General features: G+C 38.2%; 2 protein-coding genes and 1 long non-coding RNA gene across 3 annotated transcripts in view; 2 read left to right on the forward strand and 1 right to left on the reverse strand.

Moving 5' to 3' along the window:
• Positions 1-23995, forward strand: part of LOC144665646 (uncharacterized) — a 123121-nt gene that overhangs the window by 24673 nt on the left and 74453 nt on the right.
• LOC144666597 (uncharacterized) overlaps positions 7516-23995 on the forward strand; it is a 56829-nt gene continuing 40349 nt past the window's right edge. Inside the window, exons 1-3 of the mRNA XM_078528001.1 lie at positions 7516-8001; positions 11857-12028; positions 22150-22387. Of these exons, the coding sequence (XP_078384127.1) occupies positions 7776-8001; positions 11857-12028; positions 22150-22387 (636 nt within the window). The 5' untranslated portion in view covers positions 7516-7775. The remainder of the gene's footprint in view (positions 8002-11856; positions 12029-22149; positions 22388-23995) is intronic.
• Positions 12465-14141, reverse strand: LOC144665849 (uncharacterized). The gene is made up of 2 exons (XR_013573081.1): positions 13909-14141; positions 12465-13072 (listed from the first exon to the last, which is right to left on the reverse strand). It is a non-coding gene; the product is annotated as an uncharacterized LOC144665849 (long non-coding RNA).

The raw sequence follows: 23995 nt of genomic DNA on the forward strand, positions 1-23995 counted from the left end.
GAAATGCCTTACAACAAACGCAAAAAGAAGCAGCACCATATATACACAAGCAAGGTTAGATAATAATGGCAACCTTGTTCCCATGACCTTCTCTACATTCAAAATTGGGAAGGTCCTGGGAGGAGGTTTTTTAACAATGTGATTAATACTTCTTTTTCTTACTTGAAAGGGCTTTTGCTCACTCTAGCTAGTCGATATCGTTCTCACACGGTTGAATGCTATAAGACACAATCTTGTACCAGCAGACCTTGGAGAGGTTTAATTAGAAGTCAGAAAATATTGGACTTTCGGGTGAATATATGTGCATATTTCTGGTTCTGGCCTTCAGTTGCCAGGTTCCCTCAGAATAATAAGAGGCAATGCCGATTTCACTTTACTTTAGATTTGACTTTGCTTTTCCATCACCAAATAATGTTCACTTGCACAGTTATATTTTCTTGTTTCTAATTCCTTATATAATTTTTATAAACCCTCACAATTATTATTTATGTTCAGGGCCCTAATTATTTATGGCATATTGATGGTTTTGATAAGCTGAACCGATGGGATTTCTACGTACATGGAGCAATAGATGGCTACAGTAGAAAATTATTGTGGTTGCGTGTTTTTGTCACAAACAAGGATCCCTGGCTAGTGGGAAAGTACTTCATGGAATATATAAAAGAGAGTACAGGTATGTATTTATTTTTGTTTTGTTTTAATTTGGCTCCAGTGTTGTTTGTGTTCTTTTACTAACAAAAGAAGAACAGGAGGAGGGAGGGGATTGACAAACCCATTGTGCTGTTTGTAATGCTCTTTGGCTGTTAGTTTGTCCTTGTAGGAAAAGAACAGATCCAGGTACTGAAAATCCAATCTTGGAAAAATGTCAAATGTTTCTGAGAAGGCATCATCAGGATCAGTTTCAGGGTCCCAATAGCCATTATACAGGGTCCTCTGAGATTAACCAGGTTAGTATTTAATAATACCATATATTATGTCACACTATCATAAACACATACTACATTGCCTAAAGCACTAAATCTACAATTATTAGTTAACCTATCTTGTGTGTCTTTTCCCTGTACTCCAATAGTGCCATTTTCTCTAGAGCCTAAAATATCTGCCATGTATGAATAACACACGTACACCTGCCTCCACTCAGTATGTCTCAGTATACATGTTGTCTGCATGTATTAATAGAGATAACACTAATTGTACAGCTTATGTTAGTTTTTTAAATATTATGACTGCACAGCAGAAATCTCAGCTGAAACTTGTTTCATCTATTTCACATACAGCCAATTGAAGCATTCTGGCGCATTTTTCGTGCAGGTGGATCACAATTTTGGATAGATCACTTCAAGGTATTACAGCTGCATTTGTAACTGCTAGTCATTTTGTCTTTTACAAGGGGTGGCAACAGCACTGTAAGGGTGCTTATGACCTCAGAGAAATTACCATGATGGCATATTGGAACACCTAACTTACATTTTTCAATAATAGGTATAAATAAGTTTGTTCCTGTCTCATCTCCTTACTTTATAAAATGCAGAATTTAGAAGAGGATGGTCACTGGATGCCAGGAAATGCTATTCACCACCCCCTTTCCCCCCCCCCCCCCCAAGAAAAATTCCTTGAACTTTAGTTATTTTATAAGTGACTTGTTATTATTTTAATAACTGTGCTGTATGTACAGTACATTGTACTTTAAGCAGTTTTTTAAACTTTTGCAGGTTATGTTTGTTGTTTGTATACATGCCTATTTTACAAAGAGAGTTGGAAGAAATAAAAGAAGACTGGAATCAACATAAAATACGACTACAGAAAAAAACAGACAGACCAAATGGTGTACCAAATGATCTGTATGACTTTCCAGAGGAAAAAGGTTTGAAAGTTCTCTGAAACAACTACTTACATGTAGCTCTTGCACTACCAGTCAATATATAGCAGCCAGCATTTTATTATGAAGGCACACCATACAGCAAAACATGCCTGATTGTTTACTCACTTACACTGTCTTACTCATGTACAGTACAGTGGAACCTCCACTAATGGCCACCTCTCTACAACCTCCAGGATTTTTCGTCCCAACATGCACCGATAAATACACTGTACTCAAATTGAAACCTCTCTACAACGGCCAGTTATTTCGGCCCCAAGGTGGCTGTTGTAGAGAGGTTCAACTGAATGTTATGTATGTATTTGCTGTATTTTACCTGTAACAGTACATTTTTGTTCCTCTGCAGATTTTAGGACAAATTTGGATCTGGTTTTCCAATATAATTATGTTCATCACAATTTAGCACAATATGTTTACACAGTTGCTGGTACAGATTTGAATCCTGTACACTGAGAATCATAGTCCTTAATTACCTTTTACGTGGTAGAGGTTTTTTATTTCTTTTTGTTGTTGTTGTAGAATCCTGCAACTTTTGATGTTTGTTATTAAATCAATGACCTAGTGAAAATTATTATTTATGAATACTCTGATCTTTATTTAGTGTGAAATCACAGGGGGCCCAAACAAACTGTTTGTGTATGGACTGTGCACATTTACATTTTTATAGAGAATGTATGGAATTTACCGAATGGTTTGTAGAATTGCGTATAATGGTGCAAAACATTAACAAATTTGTGCCGAAAGCGATGCATTATCATTTAAATATGCGTCATTGTAACTTGTATGCGTCGAAGTAAAAGGGCACCGTTGACGTCTGTTTATTTACTTCCAAATACACTCTTTCCGAAACACCGCTCGCACAAACAATGAAAACCTTTTTCCCTTGCTTAAGCAGTTGAGTGTTGATATAGCCTTCACCACAAAAGATTTCCCCGTTCCTCGATCCCTCCCCAGTTACAAGAATATTGTGCCCAGCTTCGGCTATTTAGGATTTGAGATTGTTCAGAAGTCAAGGTTTCGAACCTAGAAAATGAAGACTATTTTAGTGATAAATGTTTAAAAAAATCAAAAACAGAAAGAAAAATAAAGGAACTCAAAGTCGAGTACCTTGCCATGTTCCGAAAGCAGCCCACTTTCCGCAAAGTCGCGATCGCCTACATTTTCTCCGGCTACGAAAGTCGTGATGGAGTTCGCGGGGTTTTCCCAATCAGTCGGACCTCAACATAAGAATAGCAAATCACAACAACGGTTTTGCACGAGAGTTTCACATGTGGGTGTATTGTTTTGCAATCTCTGTAAAACAACTAGGTGAGATGACTAAAGTCTGATATTTTTTTCTAGGGCTGTAAAATATTTTTTTCGTTGAAAAGTGAATCCTGTCTTTTATTTGAAGCTATAGCTAGCTTTAAAAATGAAACTCGTACCGACTAGATGTAGGTACTTACTCGTTTCTTAAGTCAGTATGAATATTTCATAATTACTTCGCCGCATACAAGTTACAATGACGCATATTTAAATGATAATGCATCGCTTTCGGCATCGCCGTCGAAATTGCCATTTGCGCGAGGGTCCTAAGGTTGTGTCGCACCATTGGCATCACTCCCTATACTATTGAGTATTGGTTTTGCCTTTGCCTCCCTATCCACGAAACAAAATCTTGAACGACCATTGTTTAATTGTATCCAATCACAAAGAGGCTGGGGAATAGCGTTTGCCTTCGGCACCACAAATTGGTGCTACGCATTCGGACGGCTTAAAAATTTTGGATACCCGTTTTCGTTTGAGGGCTTGTTCCTGACCGTTTGGATAAATTTTCGATCAAATGATACGAGAAGATTCGTCAAGCCTTCCTCTTTTCTGGTGCGTAGTTTGAAAGCTGTGCGATGGGATTATCAGGACGAAAATCGGCTCGGCGCTGGAAGTGTTCTACTTTGGAGCTGTTGGAGTTTCCACCCTTTCCATATAATTAGATGTATATAGTAAACAGCGAAAGTAAAATACCCTTCAATCGACTCAAATTCGCCATTTCGAGCCAAAAGAACGACACTACACAAAAGGTAGGAAACTTAACATTTATTCAGCACAAATTTGTTAATGTTTTGCACCATTATACGCAATTCTACAAACCATTCGGTAAATTCCATACATTCTCTATAAAAATGTAAATGTGCACAGTCCATACACAAACAGTTTGTTTGGGCCCCCTGTGGTGAAATATATTTATACATTTTTTTGTTATGGATTCATCACTACACCTTTAGGGCCCATGTTGACCATACAGCAGCTTCCTTCCCCAACCCCTAAAAAGAGATGATAAAATTCCTTACCCAAAAATGCAAGTACAACAGTTACAGATTCCTTGTCCTAGAAATCAATTTCACCTTGAAATCGATTGTTCCTCGTGAACACCCAAAACAGTAAAACAGTAATGTTTCAACAGTATTTGCATCAATGTTTTTCTTTCTTGCAGGTGGTTTGCAAATGGCGAAGAACTACACAAGAGAAGACTACGACTTTTTGATTGACAAGTTTGACTTCAATGAAGAACTGGTGTATTTGCCACTCAGCTTCAAACAGGAGGCACAAGATATCTGTGACACAAATGCATTTCCTATCACAGTCGAGAGTGCCAAAGACACTTTTAATGGCCTTGTTGAACAATTTTTGAGCACAACATAAAATTTTAGAACAAAAACAACAAGGCATTCTTTATTTTCCCATATCTTTCTAGGAAATACTGTATTCCAAGAGAACTGCTGTTATGTTGGCTTAATATTAACTTTTAAGTACTGAACAATAGTTTTTAAGATCTTATTCTACTCAGTTGGGATTAACAAAAACAACTTATATAGCTATTAAGAAATGAAACATTTACCAAACAAGCCTTTGCAATGGAGGCTTTGTAATTTTCTTGACATCAATATCTATATAACAGTAACTGCATGCATGTAAATCATTATCCAGTCCACCATAGTTAACTATGAGTCCACAGAAATACTATTTTCACCAAATTTCAATCTCTCCAACCAGTTTCTCCAATAAAGGTAATAATTCTGTAATTGAAGGTCGCTCACTGGATTGTTGGAAGCATTTGTGGATAATTTCTTGTGCTTCCAAGGGAAACTTGTCTTCTTCGAATTCGGGAAATTTGCCCTTCTTTATCCCATTGCAGACTTCATAGTAAGATAGTCCCTTCCATACTGGGACCCTAGTATACACTTCCACAGCAATAACCCCAAAAGAGTAAACATCTACACTTGTAGTGGCAGGTTTACCCAGCAGCTGTTCTTGATGCTGGTACGCAACGGTTCCAGCATTACCACCCTGTTTGGTGATCATTGTCATGTCCTTTACTTTTCCAACACCAAGATCACATATAATAGCCTTTTTGGAATGTTCTTCCAGCTATTCAAAAAGAGAATGTAAGAATAATCAATGTATAGGTTTATACATTGTATTGTCAGTGTTTCGATTCAGATTGTACAATATTGTTTACGTTATTTTATCCTGTTTCGATTCAGATTGTACAATATTGTTTACGTTATTTTATGCCATTCTGTCTCATTTTCTCATTATTTTGAATCCACATAAAATTTAGTCTGTCTGTCTGTCTGTCTGTCTGTCTGTGTATGTCTGTCTGTCTGTCTGTATGTATGTATGTATGTATGTATGTATGTATGTATGTATGTATGTAAATTCTTTCTTTCTTGGGAAGAATGTATTTTGAAGAGTGCTCAACTCATTTGATCGAGGAGCATAAATAATATTAACTTGACAAGAGGTCAGGCTTCAGTATACATCGTTTTATTGCGACAGGTCTGTTTCGTATGGACCTAAATTACATGTAATAGGTCCACACTCATCAGGCAACTTTAACGACTGGTTGGTAAATTTAAAAGCTGGCAGTTAAATGCAAAAAAATTCAAATGGTTGCTATAGTATACGTTGAATTAAGGATTCTGTTTTTTTGATAAGTGCTTGAAGAAACGCATTTTTACTTGCCAGCGGGATGTTCTTGGTTGAATACTCGAAGTCCTTCACTTGAAAATTCATTCTTGACAGCGCTCAACTGCAGGACAGGAGCTTACAAATGTATGTATGTATGTATGACAAGAAGATAGTAAAAAAGATGTCTTGATATATTGGATATACACTGTAACCCTAATTATGGTTATGGGATGTTTCAAAAGCATTCTTTAAAAAAAGAGAGATCACAAGGTGCAGGAGTTAGTTTAATCAAATCATATATAGGACTGTGGGGATTACATTTTATGCTTTCCAAGAATAGATATTTCCAAAACAAGAATTGTTAATGGGTGCAGAACAAAATATAATAACCGATATAATTATTGGTTATGGTTTTAAACATTGTGTTATACTGACCATAATATTGGCTGGTTTCAAGTCTTGGTGTATCACACCTTTTTCGTGCAGATATGCAACACCTTGTGCTGTCGTGTACAGGACAAAGCCATTGTACTTCTCGTTAAGCCAATTTGTTTTACCACCAGAATAAAGTTTAATAACTCTTGATCTTCTTTTGCATTTAGGAAACTTTTTTGTAAATAATCAACTTCGTTCCTTGGAAGAGAGAGACCCTGGGAATGAGGTTGAAGAATAATTTGTTTTTGATTGACATGTGCTGAATGGCGTTTTAAAGAACCTTTCTGTCAGCACGTTTACCGTTAAATGCATGAATTAATTGCGGTTTAATATCAGAATGGAGTGAGTGATCGAGTGTTCGAGTGAGGGAAACACGTGACTTCGAGAATGATCACTACACCTCATTACCATTCGGTAAAAAAAAAACCCTCTGGCACCCAGGGTAGCCGTGACCTTCAATTAAAATAAACGGCATGCAGTGCATGCAGAAGCGATGACGTTTCACAAAGGGTCTAACATAATTGAGGACGGGATAAAGACTGTTATCCAATTGCAGTGTAGTACATTTTTTAAACCTAAGAAGCAATGTTGGTGATTGTCTAAAGAGCATAGTTAGGATATGATGGAATTCAAATAAATACAGAATTAACAGTAGGCAGGCGAAGGATGCAAAGTTAATAATACATTTTCTTCGTAGATTTGCTCAATTGAACAACAGTAGATTGCGTTATATTGTAGTGTGTGACTTCCGATAAACGACATACGATACGCGGGAGCTAGCTTTTAAGCTGCGAGAAAGGTCAAACGGCCTCTTGCCCACGACGGCCCTTATTATAATAAATGTTAGAAATTTCTGTCTACTGATTCTAATATATCCCATCATATGTAATTAGTTTCTTTCGTTTATACATTGTAGTGTTCCATTCTAACTGCACGGGAGTATTATTTTTGATTTTGTGTTCTATGCGGCGATTTCTTGTTATCAAGTTAAACTTGATTTCTGTTCGACCGAAACAGACAAAAGACAAAAAGATCGGGTCGGTCCAGGCCTGATGGCAATAAGCGATTTCCTGACGTCATCGCTTTAAAATGATGTAACACTAAAATTAACCAATCACAATTCCGATGACTAGCTCGGGGAATCCCCGCGCGTCCATGTTCAATTTCTAGGAAATCTGCTTTAATAAGCATTTTTAGGGCATTTTAAAACGCTGTTGATGCATTTTCGACATTTTACATCGCCAACTGATTTCAGTGGTGTGTTTTGAATTGGGAAAAGCACAATTTTCTTGTGTTGTATAGAATATTTGTAGAGAATATTTTATGTTATCGGTCGCTAGCTTACTGATACCGGCAGTAACAAGCTGTAATTATTAATATTTCTCGTTCGGTTGCAAAGACATCGTTTTGGCAGAGCTTGTGATTATAGCGGAGCTCTTTAGCTAACTGGGGAGCTCCGCTTTTAGGCTTGCCTAAATCTATATATTAAGAAGACCACTGAGTGTCTATAGAAATGGATCTACTGGGCACACGAGTTGTTCGTGGACGAGACTGGAAATGGAATAACCAAGATGGCGGCGAAGGATGTGTGGGAACAGTGGTTCCAATCAGTCAGGACAAGAAATCACCTTTCACCGAACAGCTTGTATGGGTTCAGTGGGATTGCGGAACAAAGGCAAACTATAGAGCTGGAGTCAATGGGAAACACGATCTTCGTGTGTTTAATAACACAGATCAAGGTGAATTTTATTTCAAATTTTATACTTATTTTTGTCTTTATCAAAACTCGTCGCCGAAAAGAAATAAAATATACTAAAACCCAAAACAAAACGAGACGGAACTACAGAATTGGAACGAAACGAAACGGTGAGGTTTCACTCGGATTTGCTTGCGGTTAGCTTTTCTTTGTCAGTTTCGTTTCGTTTTTGAGGTTGCGTTTAATTTTCCTTTTGTGGCAAGATTTCCGCACAGCCCCCTACATTAATTATGCATACAATTTTCTGACTGATTCGTTCTTTTCATGATTGCTGTTTATGTATAGTGATAGTATGAAATAGTTAATACATAATTAATGTAGGGGGCTGTGCGGAAATCTTTCCCGCTATAGCTATTATTTATTTTTAAAATATCTGCTGATGTCTTATTTTTATGGTGGTGCAACTTATTATATAGTCAGGTTACTTTAGAACCGCTTATTGATGTTTATACCTAATCGTACCTTTTTGGTCGGTCGCTCGTTTGGTCTCGCCATGGGTATTTTGGCTCGACTGCGTCTTGCCAAAATACGAACCATGGCTTGACCAAACTCGCCTGATATGCCGCCGAAGCGTACCAAAAAGGGTACGATTAGGTATTTACCGTACCCAAATTCAGCCAAAAATTTGGTTATATTTAACGCTCTGTTGAAGCCATGCTTGCCAGGTATGTAGTGCAAATTGTGTTGACCTGCTTGTGTTGATACCTTTTTGTTCTTCAACACTTTTATCAAGTTCCTCTTCTGGCTTTTGTTCCACAAGTTTAGTTTTGGCGGGAAAGTTTTTTCTCCTTTTACTATTGCTTAACACCAGCTAAAATTTAAATTACAAGTTCTGTTTTATTTGGTAAAACCTCTTTTTTATTCATCGCTCGGTAATACTACTTTACTTCAAAGTGACCGTGATATGGTGGCATATCAGGTCAGTGAGTTGATATCGTGGAATATCAGGACAGTAAATCGCCCTTCTGATTGGCTACTTGCGAATTTGAGTACGGTAAATGTAAATACGAGCCATCGACGAAACCATGAAATAGCACTCTTTCTGATACCACATGGAAAGCAACGGTTCTCATCCGATTCCAAAGTTAAGCCCTGTTGGGCGGGGTTTTAATAGTACTTGGATGGGTGACCATCTGGAAACCCCTTGTTGTGGGTTTCCTTTTTTTTTAATTTCTCAGTATAAAACTCAGTAAATTTCAGGCCCTTTCGTTTTCTTTCTAACGGCTTCGTCAACGAACTTTTGCTTTATACATTTTGTTGTCTCGAGCGGGACGAGAACTATCTAGTTTTACGAAATCCTCCCAGTCGATCACTCGAGTATCCTTCGAAGGATTAAGAAGATATATAAAGAACCGTTCGTTTATAGGGTATATTTACTGTTTACTGGTTTTCTACTGCTAGCAGCCGCTGTAAACAAGGTGGCTTTTCTGTCACGGCAACGAATATCCACAAGTTAAAGTACCTGAATCAATCTTAGAGACATTCTTAGCCTTGTTATCGCCATCTGAGAAAGTTAGCAATTATAATTTTCCTTTTGTTTGTTTGTTTTTGTTGCTGTTGTTGCTTCTTTTTTTTATGGTTCACAATTCCGCGTTTTAGAATATTCCATCATTCCGCATTTTAGGATATTCCGCCATTCCGCCGTGCTGTTCCATCATTCCGCCGAATAGGGTCACCCTAACAAAACCTCTGATATGGTTTGCAATCGAGCGTTGTTTATATTTTGGGCGGGCAACTTCCATTCTCGTTCCCAGAGCCCGCGTCCCCCTGGACCAGTGGTCGGGAAATGCGTTTCAGGGGGAGGCGTTTCTAGGGGGACGCTGGCTCTGGGAACGAGGATGGGCAACTTTCTTTTTCAGTTTTGACTAAGCCACACAAAAAAATTGCCATCTATCTTTGCTCTTTGTATAATTTGTATTGATTACAAGGCAAAATAGTTCAACTCGAAATGTTTAGATCCATAGATGAAGTCAAAAACATCGCCAAATGACTGTCAAACATCGTGTAGTCTTCGATGCGTACATGGCATGTGCGCCTATTTTGATACGGTCAGCGGTGTCTTCTGGTACTTCATGTAATATCACCAAAAGTGTTCTCAGTTCTTGTGCACAAAAAGCCATTGGAGATTGAAATAAATGTAAAAGTGATGAAAACAATTTATTTTAAAGGGTCTATCTAGTAAAATGACAGAATCAGAAGTGTTTTATTTCTTTTAAAAAAAAAATGGCGACTAAATTAATTTTTTGGAATTGGCTACCATTTTGGTATATTTAGGAGCCAAATGGCTACTGGGAAAAAAGTTAATTCTACGCCCTGAATTATATGAGCAGCTTAATTAGCGACGACGTGACGGGAAATGGTATGTTTTGTTTCTCGCAAAAACACAACAACAGAGATGAAAGGATAACAGGCTCAGAGCTGGTAATCCATGCACATGTACTTTTGACTGTGCTTTCATGTGTGCTTTCTTCGTTCCTTTGCCTTCGCTTTATATTTTGAATATTTTTCGCAGTTTTCTCCAAGGTAAGCTTGAGCTAGGATGTGTCTTAAGTGATCGAAGTTGTAGCTATATTATTCAGAGCATCATTGGCACTAAAGCAACTTAATATCAGACTAAAGCAACTTATCAGATAATGAGAAAGCTGTGTAGTGGTTTGTTTTCTAGGAAACAGACGCTGCAATTCGCCCCCAGTGATGACACCGAGTTGTGATGTGTAAACTCAGCTGCTTTAAGCTCAACCGATTCAACTTCTCTCTGCGTACAGACTTGTGAGACTCGATCTATAAATATATAGCAATATTCCCTTCGGTCACTAAGGATTGACAAGCTGAATGCAGACTGTTCCAAGTTCAGTATTGAGCCATTTTATACTACTATTGAGTTTGTATTTTATGATTGTAAGGGAACAAAAAGCTGTTACTATTTAATGGACTGATATTAAAATGTCTGGAATATATACATTTCAGTTTAGAAGTCTTTTGTTACTGTTAGTATATATATTACAAATAACTATACGAAAATTTTCCAGGGTATTATACATTGTACTCTATTTGGATTCTTTAAAGACCTTTGGCCACTTTGCTTGGCACAATCAAAAGGCTTTATTCTTTTCTTATGGTTTAGAAAGATGGGTTGGTACAAGCAGATCAGGTTTCATCAGCTTGGCAATGTCACATTTTCTGCATGGACTTTTCATTGTAGTTTGCACATCACAAACAGATTAAGAAAATAAATATTAAGAAAATATTAAGAAAATAAGAAATTAAATTTACCCCCCCTTGACTCCAGCTTTCCCTGCCCCCCTCCCCCTTAACCCAACCCTACCGAACGCACTCCCCTAATTTCCAATTACTACTAGTTACTTTATAGTGTATCCTGCTCGTTGGTGCATGTTTAGTCCCGTAAAAATTACAGAAAGCCGAATTAACACAAGCATTTTTTTTATGTGGCAATTTTTACCTGATAACTTTAATTGCCCTTGTAAATGAGAAAAATTGGTTCATTTCTATGCGGCAAATATATATATTTTTTTAGCTTTTTTTATATATGTGACAAAAAAGGTTGTCGCATACGAAAATTGCTCGTATAGAAGACTCGTCAGATAAATCTCTTTCTGCCACCCAGGGTCATTACTTGCGCACTAAACTTAAGACTGCTGACAAATATATTTGTCATATAAAAATTGCCTGTGTAAACCCAGCTTAACTCGTGCTTATACATACAAGTTAATCTGCTACTGACCACTGAAGCACTGAAGAAACATTTTAGACCTTGATAAAAATTTGAATCTTATGAATAATATAGCATTTCCTTAAGTGCTCTGCCTGTCTTTTCCAGGGGTGAAGCATGTACATGTTCGTTGCGATGGATGTAATCAAGTTCCGGTCGTGGGTTACCGCTGGCACTGTTTGAACTGTCCAGACTTTGATCTCTGTACCACGTGTTATATGACAGATGTCCATGATACGAATCATTCTTTTGAGCGTATTGACAAGAGTGGCGGGAAGGGGTAAGTTTTCAAGACAATCATTTTTTTAACTTCACTGTGCATTATTGGGAAATAACCCTTGCACCGTCCACTAGGGAAATTTGCTGATCAACAAGACTCAATCTTTTCTCTCGTATTCGCGTTACAAAGGCTCATGGGAGGGTATAAAAACAGTTGCCAACTGTCTTTCAGGAGTTTGTTGTAGGCATTGGGCAAGGTTATATCCGCCAATGAAGAGGCGTGATTTAAAAATTGCCATCTTCTTGAATAAAAGATATTGTAATACTTTTAAATTGTAAATTCTTGGTTTAATTTGCAGGTATCTTTAAGCACTAATAAAAAATATCACTTAAAATAACATTAAAATCATTAAACCATGAAATTAAACGTAGATGCGACTAGACTAAATGTCTGAGTTTCCAACAACAGCGACAGTAAACAACGATTTCGAAAAGCCTTTCCTTGAAATTGCCCTTTAATATAAATGAACCTTCATTAACCGTGCAAAACGGTGTGAAACGATGTCATCCCTAACATTTTCACATGGGATTTAGCTAGCATGGGAATGCTCCATTCACATGTTTTTCACATGCATTTTCACATGCAACTTCACACGAGATTGAGCATGGAAATGCTTCATTCACATATTTTTCACATGCAAGTTCACATAATTAATGGAAGTAATTACTGCAAATCGATCCTTTCACACACATTTCACATGCAATTTCACAGAGAAAAGAGTACATTAGAAAAATAATAAATTTAAACAGAATGCAGTTTATAGCTGATCATGACAGTCGGGGTTTGTAGACATAACATAGAACTATAACAGCCATTTAGAACAGTTTGAAAAAATTTATTAGGGTAACACTATTCCAATACATTATCTAAACTCAAATGCCTCTCATTGGCATACAAATGTATCTCTTCAAAACTTGTAGCTAATGGTTTCTGATTCAGACAAGGAAAAAAAGACTTAGCTGCTGGCTGTCCTCGGATGAGATCATAGTACGTACTGTCCTTTCTAGTTTGTCCAGTTTAGAATATTCCTTGTTCTTCTTAAGCCTGTAAAAAATAAATTAAATGGATTTACCGATTGACCTCTTAGTATTTCAGTAACTGTGTTGATTTGATATTATTTTTACTAGCTATAATACACATGAACTTTATTAGACATTTACTGATCAAGTGGCAACATGAATATATATGTCGGATAATACTATCCTGGGAAATAAGTCTGCTCTGGAGAATCTACATTGTAAAATCCACAACAGTCTAATAATTTACATAAATAATAATTTGGAGAATTTTATTTTACTCCGTGAATGAAATTATAGACCCTATGCAAAAATGGTTGTCATTCATTTCTGTTTTTTGGTCAAGTTTCTTAAAATGCTGGTGGTTGCACTTAAATATACTTGAAAAATTATGTTATTCTGAGAGGTTTCAGTGTTTTGGGTTAAATGGCAGCAAAGTTATGACTCATTCAAATTTAAGAGATTTGTATGGAAAAAGTCACCCTGGCCTGCCTAGCCTCGTTTTCATGTTTTTGGTAATATAAATGTCCCTGTAACTTCCCATTAGATGAAAGTATAGCCTTGAAACTATATACACTGATTTACTTTGACTTCATCTTTAAGTTAGAGTAATTTAATTTTGTTGACAAATGATTCTTCTGGGAGCCGAAAATTAACAGCCGCCATATTTGCATAGGGTCTATAAGCGAAAAATTTGTAACGGACGTCACACACACTCCGATCCGTCGGCTGAAAGAATTCGACCGAACATATCCGCGGCTGTTATGCAGTTCGTGTAAACTGTTTTGCTTCTTTAAGCGACAAGCCTCCAGTTCCATGAAAGTCCAACTGGTTTTACAGAAATAAAAGTTCAGTTGTACTCACCAAAGCACCTTTCAAACGACTGCCATGAAGCTGTACTTTGACACCTCACGATTGGAAACAAGGCCTTTGATCAGCTTCAACAAGCACAAGCTTTAGTACACTATTCGCCTTTAACAAAGCACAAACTGTTCTCCATAATTACTGAAAGCGAAACACATACATACTGACTGTAGTAACAATTTAAAATGTAAAAAGCAATCTCCACACAAGCGATCAACGGCAGAATTCAAAAGAGCGCCAAAAGGGAATGAATAACGATAAAACATAGTCACGTGGGATGATTTGCATAACGTGATTGGTTTCTCAACGAAATTCCGCTGGAACGTTTAACTGCGGGCTCAATAAAAATAGCGGTAGCCGATCGATAAGAATCAAGCGAAGGTGGTAGCCGATCGAAGGTTTCTGTTCTTTGCGCTCTCATTCTGGTGAAATTTTCAAGGTTTATAAAGAAATAAATGGTGAGAATGAAACATATCAGGTGGTCGGTTTATCTGCCAAGGTTTTCGAGAATACGAAGGGTGGAAAATCTTACTTCATTCGCGATGTAGGTGATACTGGTGAGAACGCGTGCAAAATGGACTCTGTGGTTTTTTCGACGTTTTTGCTTGTTTACAAGCTTAAGTAGGAGAATAGGGGTTATGTGAACAAAATTTGGAACCACATATTTGTAAACTCTCAAGGGACTTTTTTAATTTCTCAAGGGACTGTTTTAATTTCTCAAGGGATTACTTTCCGCTGTGGGTGATCACTTGCGATCTCGTGGAAAAAACGTGACTTGTCACATTTACAAACGTTATATAACAATTTTAAAAGTGACATGTCAGCTTTCTTATCTCAACGCACGTGTGTCTGAAAGGCGATCTATAAAAAGCGTCGCACAAACAATGGATTGCGTAACTAAAACACGAATAAATAATCACTAGCACTTACATCGTTTAAAAATTACAAACGTCAAAAATAAACCATACCAAAAAACTCGCTCTTTTCAAAGATATTATTGAAGTTAAAACAAATGCAAGAGATGGGGGGCTTCTTTTAGCTTAGGAGAGGTTAAAAATTAGGCCAAATATGGTCGCTACATGCAAGCGCCATTCTATTTCGTCATCAGCCTAGGTCGTTAGGGACGTGACCTCGCGTTGATAGCAATGTTGCATGAATCGGCGTTACAACATGCGATCGTATCTACGCAGTTCGAGTGGAATTTCAGTCAAAGACAGCAAAATTCTTTCGTATTTCATCTGCAAATATAATTCGAAAGCATTCACTGTATATATGGCTTTTGTTTAATCCTGGGTATTGATATCCGACCCTCGCAGAGCCTAGACAAAGCGCAGCTTGAGTGTAACGATTTGTTTACGCCGCAATTATATGCGCAATGTTTTCTCCGACAGTAGTCGGAAATATCCGTATTTTTTTCGTGCTTTTTCGTGGAGCAATCGTAACGATACGGCCTTGAACACATTGAACAGCGGTCTACCTATAACAATTCAAATATGGCGTCGCAAAAACAAAGCGTTGAACGCATATTTTGCTGTTTCATTTGCTAATTTCGCTGCCGTAATCGACTGCCTCGAAAGGTCCTTGTAATTTTAAAGTATAGAATTGTCAGATCTCGGTGAAATTTGCACTGTTTATTTGTGTAATGTTAAGGAATATGTGTATAAATACCCGGTGCTTGTTTACCAGCAAAAAAGTAGGAGAATAGCGTTTACGTGGACTCAAATCTGAACCGGAAGGGATCGTATTCTTGTTAACTCTCAAGGGAATACTTTCCGCTGTGGGTGATCAAAGCGCGTGACTTGTAAAGTGTCACTCTATAGTTGTGCTTCAGCACTTCCGTTCTTGTAGAAAAAACGTGACTTGTCAAATTTACAAACATTATATAAGAATCAAAAACGTGAGTAGCCCAAATCTTACGTCACATAACCAATTAAGAATGTAAGCGGTTCAGCGCTCGAAGGCAGTGAAGTTTAAAACGATTAAGAACCCAATTTTTACTAGTACAAGTCTTTAGGCGCTAATATTAATTTAACCTAAAACGATTAACAACGCAAATTTGTACTCGTACAAGTCTTTCACACACTAAAACGTTGCTAATAGTTAACCAAAGGGAACTCATTTCGTGACAATTGATTATTTTTGCTGAGTTGCACAATTGTGCTTCAGCACTTCCGTTCTTGTAGAAAAAACGTGACTTGTCAAATTTACAAACATTATATAAGAATCAAAAACGCGAGTAGCCCAAATCTTACGTCACATAACCAATTAAGAATGTAAGCGGTTCAGCGCTCGAAGGCAGTGAAGTTTAAAACGATTAAGAACGCAATTTTTACTAGTACAGGTCTTTAGGCGCTAATATTAATTTAACCTAAAACGATTAAAAACGCAAATTTGTACTCGTACAAGTCTTTCACACACTAAAACGTTGCTAATAGTTAACCAAAGGGGACTCATTTCGTGACAATTGATTATTTCTGCTGAGTTGCACAATTGTGCTTCAGCACTTCCGTTCTTGTAGAAAAAACGTGACTTGTCAAATTTACAAACATTATATAAGAATCAAAAACGTGAGTAGCCCAAATCTTACGTCACATAACCAATTAAGAATGTAAGCGGTTCAGCGCTCGAAGGCAGTGAAGTTTAAAACGATTAAGAACGCAATTTTTACTAGTACAGGTCTTTAGGCGCTAATATTAATTTAACCTAAAACGATTAAAAACGCAAATTTGTACTCGTACAAGTCTTTCACACACTAAAACGTTGCTAATAGTTAACCAAAGGGAACTCATTTCGTGACAATTGATTATTTTTGCTGAGTTGCACAATTGTGCTTCAGCACTTCCGTTCTTGTAGAAAAAACGTGACTTGTCAAATTTACAAACATTATATAAGAATCAAAAACGTGAGTAGCCCAAATCTTACGTCACATAACCAATTAAGAATGTAAGCGGTTCAGCGCTCGAAGGCAGTGAAGTTTAAAACGATTAAGAACGCAATTTTTACTAGTACAAGTCTTTAGGCGCTAATATTAATTTAACCTAAAACGATTAAAAACGCAAATTTGTACTCGTACAAGTCTTTCACACACTAAAACGTTGCTAATAGTTAACCAAAGGGAACTCATTTCGTGACAATTGATTATTTCTGCTGAGTTGCACAATTTAGAATTGCAACATCATCTAGCGAAGCGCGCTATTACTAAAAATAGATTTCGCCACATGATACCGCCCCCCCCCCCCCCCCCCCCCCCCCCCCGCGTGAGGCGGACAACAATTTTAGTTTGGGCAAAGGCTTTGTATGGAGGGGACGCATTCTTGACAAGAAAAAAAGGGGCGAGAAAGGCACAATGTGAGGCCGAGATTCTCGAAAGGCTCGAAAAATGGTAGATTCCAAACATTTTTGCTTTAGTAAGTAAAAACAGATTGAAGGTATCCAAAAAATGGCCCAAAATTGAATTTATTAGTCGAAGATCCGGCAATAACACCTTGATTCCCACTGCAAAATTATTCAGGCTGCCGAGAAATTTAAGCGGCGGATAGCGAATTACTATCGAATTATATAATTGCGAAGGATAGCACTTGTATGTTTGCTTCATTTAGGCACCGGAAAGATCGTCGGTTGCAAGAAATTCAGAATTCTTCCCGAATTTGACGGCACTGATCGCCGGTCATCCGATCTGTTTCGACACATGATAGATAGAGGGCGAAAATATTATGCTATTCAAACGCCTTTCTAATGGAATTGACGGCGGGTTTGATTTTAATAAAGCTGTTATTTATCCCCATTACTATTACAGACTGCAGCTACAGCTGCCGAGCTCGATCAGTGTATATTAAATAGTATTTGCCGCGACAATTGTGTAACGAAATTGACCTCTTAAAATATTCGGGTCAGGCAAGGGGACCGATCGGACGAGCGTTTCTTTGTGTAATTTTGTGGTGGCATAAATCTGAGGTTAGCTCTGTTGTGTTAGAAAATGTGCCACTAAGAACAGTGTAAACGTTTTGCATTTCTCATAAAAAATAAATCTTTTCTTTCAACAAATCCCGGCAGCAAATCGGGCCTTTACCCGGGGGGGGGGGGGGTACTCCCATAAATTTCGGATAGGGGTGTGCCGCCAAGGTTCTTAAACCCTGACCCTATTTAAGGATAAAGAAAGCGAAAATTGATACCCTTTTTAAGGCCCAAAACCGAAAAATGACACCCTATTCAAGGGGAAGAGAAGCGCTCCGTGACGACCCAAATAACGGCTAACCGCGCACGGCAAGACAAAAATCTTTTTTTCTAAAATCGCTTTACTAATACCTGAACAGAAAATTCAGTTTTAAGAAGCCTTTTTTTTCTTTTAGCTTGGCGTTTATTTTAGCTTATAGAATTTAGGTACCCTATCTAAGGATCATACCGGGAACACATTGCCAAAAGGAGCAAAAATGATACCCTATTTAAGGACCAAGAACCTCAAAAACCATACCCTATCGGGCGGCACATACCTATATAGGCCACATATGGGAGTACCCCCCCCCCCCCGGGGGCCTTTATAATCCATTCAATAACTGAGAGTAAAACTGACATTTTACACATTTATTGAATAATCGCTCTGTTTGACAAACCTTTTGTTTCAAACCACGGTTTGAGGTTTCTACTTTGCACAGGTAAGGCTTTCTCTCGAATTCCGAGCCAATCTGGCCATGGTTTTGTGAAACAATCGCTAAATATGCCTCCAAAGTGCCCGCCAACCATACATTGCTCTTACAGAGAGCGGTTTGTTTGTCCAAATTTTGACTCACACCGGGGGTCAAATTCTGTGACGTCATTAGTGCGCTTCGCTAATTGCAACATCATTAAATGTGTTAAGTGATATTTATAAGTGTTTTTGTAGCCTGTTGTGAAATTACTTCCGGTGGAAGCAGTAAACGTTAAACGTTTCTTCTGTTCAGAAGTAAATGCATCGATCGTCATTAGAAAAATAACAGCAACTGTTTTGCTGGAAATGTAGTCGTTAGAAATGGCATGTGTAGCCGTAAGGTAAAGAATAACGCGAGGAGAAGCGGCTTTTGGTAATATCCAAACGAAAATTTACTTCTCAATGTGGGGTTAAGATTGCGTTATGAGACAAAAGGTAACTCTGTCGTGCGTAACCTAACCTGCGATCAGGCGTTATTTTTCTGCATTAAGCCGAGTAGAAATCTTTCTAACTCGAAAGGAAACAACTACTCATACTAACCTCATGCAAAAAAAGTCGATATCTCGAAGGGATCTTTGATTGACAAAATTATATGGCTGCATTTCCTCCGCGAAGACTAGGAAATTGTTAAACTAAACTACAAAGAAACTGTAATGATAAGTTCGAAGAACAATGCACAGGATAAACCTTCGACTCATACTTCATGCAAAAACGTCGGTATCTCGAAGAGACTTTGATTAATTCTCTGTTATCAAAATCTCGGTAAGATAAACACATGCTTTTGTTGTGGTATACAGTATAATGCTGATGTTTTATTTGTGTTTGAGGTTGGAAATACCAGAAATTCAAGGCTATAAATTGGTGTTCGTTTGAGTATACGTTAAATTATTGCAAGTTGAGTATTGAGACAGAAGTTCACAGAATGCAATCTTAAGGTGGCTCGATACAGTTTTTTATGGGCCATACCTACAATTTGCAATTGGCCTTTAAACGATCTTCCCTGACTCGGATCGATATGAAAATTATACCATATATTGGTTTTAGATTGAAATTTGATTTAATATACTTTTTAAGGTAATCGATATTTCCATGGCAACGGAAAACAGAAAATCGCCAAATGAGTAAATCCTGATTTTTGCGTGAATCAGATTTACCGCTAAAAAGCTAATATCAGCATCTTAAACTATGATGTACTGCAAATAAAATATTCAAGAATTGAAAGATTCTGTATGTTTGATTTCGAATAAATCGCAAAAGTGTTTCAAATCGTAGTTTTTGCACAGCGATAATAAATGAGCCGAGACACAAACACTAACCAGACGAAGTAATCTCAAAAAACGCCAGAATGTGTATTAAGTGCACATTAATTTGAATATTTTAACACGATTTTATAAACCGTGAATTGTAACGCAAGTTTTTCGTCCATTCGAAGGCCTCCTTTATCGTTTAATTTGAAAACGTTCCAGTGAATCAATGATAATAAAACTTTGCGACTAAATAGTTTACATACCGTATTTACTCGAATAAGCGCCGCGGCGCTTATTAAATTTTTCGCGCCTCAAGTGCGGCGCTTATTCGAGGGCGGCGCTTATTTAAAATTTGGACCCACAAAAAATCTTGTCTTTTACAGTTATTGAAAAGAGCATCTTTTGATTGCCAGTATTTGTCTCTTGCTGAGACAGAAGTGGCGCTAGCTGTCCTGGCAAAGTTTGCGGCCTTCATAACATTTACAAAACTACGTATTGTAAGAGTGTTGAATAGAAAAACTAATGGGAGAGCGATAAAACAATCACTCATAACTTCAAAACATCGCTTTTTATGCAAAGAAATGTTTAAGCTTGTTTGAGAGTTGCTTTGTAGTGCCGTTTTAAGTTAAACGACATTCTTCAAATAAGCGCCGCATCGGGACTGCGGCGCTTATTCGGGGGCGGCGCTTAATAACTTTTTCGTCCCAAATGCGGCGCTTATTCGAGGGCGGCGGTTATTCGGGGCCGGCGCTTATTCGAGTAAATACGGTAATCAAGTACGCGTGCTGAAAGTCTAAAGAAAATCTATCGAGCCGTTTTATAGATTTTTCAAAAAACGCTTTAAAACGAAAATTACTTAAAAATTACAATACGAGTGGTCACAAGAAAAAAACAAATTCTAGGCATTGCGTTGTGGAAACTTAACAAAACTTTCACGACGTTGAAAGACAAGTTTAATACACATTTTGGCGTTTTTTGAGATTACTTCGTCTAGGTAGTGTTGAGCAGTCGACACAAGACCGACTTAAAAGAGATATGTAGCTAAGCATAAACATAAGCTAAACATATATTTATTTACTTATTTTTTTATTTTATTTTTTTTGAATTATCACATAGCGAAACCACCACTATGTCAGACCCATCACCCATGCCACGCGATCGCTCGCTTGTAGCTATAAATAATCATTCACCTACTTAAAAATATTTACGAATACTCTGCGCTCTGCTTCTGTGAAATATTAATTTTTGTGTTATTATGGCGTTTGACTCGGAAAGTATTGAATATTGCAAAACAATAACTTGTCTTCTGGATATTCCAATTTTTGTTTTGAATTTATTTTGGGAGTCAAGAATGTGTCAAGGCACGTCATCGCTCCAGGGGAATTACCTGCTGAATAACGTAGTCAGGTATGCTCTATTTATATCTGCAAAAACTCGTCGGACGACGCTAAAGGGAGAAATACAACGCATTGGACTTAGTCTACTCTTTATTTTGGCGTGAAATGGACTTCTTTTTAATGCCATTAATGAACTGGTTTGTGTTAATTTTATTGAACATTTAGAACAAATTAAATCTGATTTGCATGCGTGAGCAGGAATTTAAAGCAAGAGATGATGCGGTGAAGAAAATTCATGTCACGCACACTCCGTGACTCACGCAAACACGACTTATGTGTTTCTCAAGTGACTGCTTTTCTAAAGATTTTTACTGTGCGGCGCCCTGCCTTTCTAGCCAAAGAACTAAAAGAGGTGGTCAAACATTAACTGCACGATTACAAACTGCCTGAAGTTTCTTGTTTGGAATAAAAGGTTTTTCTTCGTTGGTATACATAGCCTGCGTGGCAGGCGTCGAAAGGGGAGGGAGGGGGAACTGGGAAGGGGGAGAGAAAGAGAGGGCCCGCCACGCAGGCTATGGTATACAACACATTTCCTCTTTAAAAATATCGTAGGTTATTCTTAAGCATAAAAAATGACTGAATGTGATAGTCATTCACTTTGAAAAACAATTTGTGCAAAGACACAAGATTAGATTTAGATTTAGATTTTAGAGCTGTGCTCTAGAAGAGTCAGTAGGGACTTGTATAACTTTGTGATCGTGAGAGCTTTAGCTGGGCACCCAAGATTTCTTACATAAGAGCTTCCGGGTACCCCACAATTGTGTATACTAAGAGCACGGCATTGAATTTTTAGTTGCTGTTGATGTCGTTGACGTTCATAGAACAAAAAACTTGTTTATGTTAGTATAACTGCGATTCCTGTGGCGTGATTATCTTCATTTACGATATAATTCTACTTGGTGTAACTTCATAGCGTTGCTGTTGGTGCAAGACACGGATCCATAAAATGTGAAGCGCGCGGGATGTTCAAGGGGGCCATGGTGGTCAGAGGACCAGACTGGGAGTGGAAAGGAACAGATGGAGGCCCTGAAATGCAGGGCGAGGTTACTGAGATCACAGGCTGGAGTGACGACTCCAAGAGCGATGCAGTTCGCGTGGCATGGAAGAAAGGACCGAAAGGGAATCTTTATAGACTTGGAAAAAATGGAAAGGTATACATTTTTTAATTAAATGCAGTGGGGCAAAAAAATAAATAAATAAAGTCAATTCCATTTGATTTTTTAGAGCAACTGCATGGGCCTTAAAGGCTGGTTCTCATATGATCGCTCCAATCGTCTCTGTCGCTTCAAAAAGTTTGCTTGCTCCAATCGCCTCAGACTTTGCAAACGACAGAAGCGACAGACGATCGGGGCGATCATATGAGAACCAGCCTTTAGTCCAAATACTTGTAGTTAGTGCCTAAAGGTTCATGTAAGAAGATATCCGTAATTCCAGCTTGTGCCGTGACCCCCCTGATACCCTGAAGGAACTTGTGGAATGCTATAATAATACTCTAAGATCATTATTGGACAAACATGCGCCAGTTCGGGCTCGCCATGTTAAGTCTCGGACACGCCCTCCCTGGTTTAATGATGAAATAATGAAGGCGAGACGTGAAAGACGGAGCGCTGAAAGGAAATGGCGGGCAAGTAGGTTTGATTCGGATCTCGCCGTATTCAAAGCCAAACGAAATTTCGCATTGCATGTCATGAACGAGTCTAGACGTGCCTATTATAAACAATATATTGACGAGAACAGTTTTGACCAGGGAAGGCTATTTCGGGCCAGTAAACGCCTTTTGAACTTTCATGTGGACAGGGCACTGCCGCCTCATACGGACGCTCGTATGCTGGCAAATGAGATGGGTGAGTATTTCGTTCACAAAATCACGGCTATTAGGTCTGAACTGGATGCGGATGCCAGTGGCGCAACTTCGCTTGCCACGTCAGCTTCATCGTGTAACGAGTTTTCAGAATTTACCCCACTGTCCGAGGAGAGTGTACGGATAATTGCTGCTTCATGTGCAAAGTCGTGCGCCCTTGATCCCCTACCATCGTCTATTCTGACCTTTTGTTTGGATGAACTGCTCCCTGTTCTTAGGAAAATTGTCAACTTGTCTCTTGAGTCAGGCGTCTTTGCAGAGGATTGGAAGAATGCTTTAGTTCACCCGTTGCTTAAGAAAGCAGGTCTCAAACCTATTAACAAAAACTTTCGACCGGTTAGCAACTTGCAGGTTACGTCTAAGATTACGGAAAAGTCAGTGGCTATCCAATTACAAGATCACATGACAGCCAACAGCTTATTTCCTGTTCTCCAAAGCGCGTATCGGCAGAATCACAGCACTGAGACGGCGTTATTAAAAGTTAAAAACGATCTTTTGTTAAATATGGACAAAGGCCACGTCACATTACTTGTCATGTTAGATCTCAGTGCTGCGTTTGATACTGTAGACCACGGTATTCTTCTGCACAGGTTGCAGTCCAAGCTAGGCCTTCGGGATAAGGCTTTACAATGGTTTAAATCTTATTTGGCGGGAAGAACGCAACAGGTTTCTGTTAACGGAATGCTCTCTGAGAAATTTAACCTGAGTTGCGGGGTCCCGCAAGGCTCTTGCTTAGGCCCCCTCTTATTTACCATCTACGCGAGTTCGCTGTTTGATATTATGAAGTCTCATCTGCCATCCGTTCACACCTATGCGGACGATACACAGCTATTTATATCGTTTAATCCTGTTGATAACACCAGTGAGGCTGAGGCCGTGATTGCGATTGAAAACTGTA

Source organism: Oculina patagonica, chromosome 9 (genome assembly GCF_052425735.1).
Source record: "Oculina patagonica isolate OP01 chromosome 9, crgOcupat, whole genome shotgun sequence".
Taxonomy (NCBI): Eukaryota; Metazoa; Cnidaria; class Anthozoa; order Scleractinia; family Oculinidae; genus Oculina; species Oculina patagonica.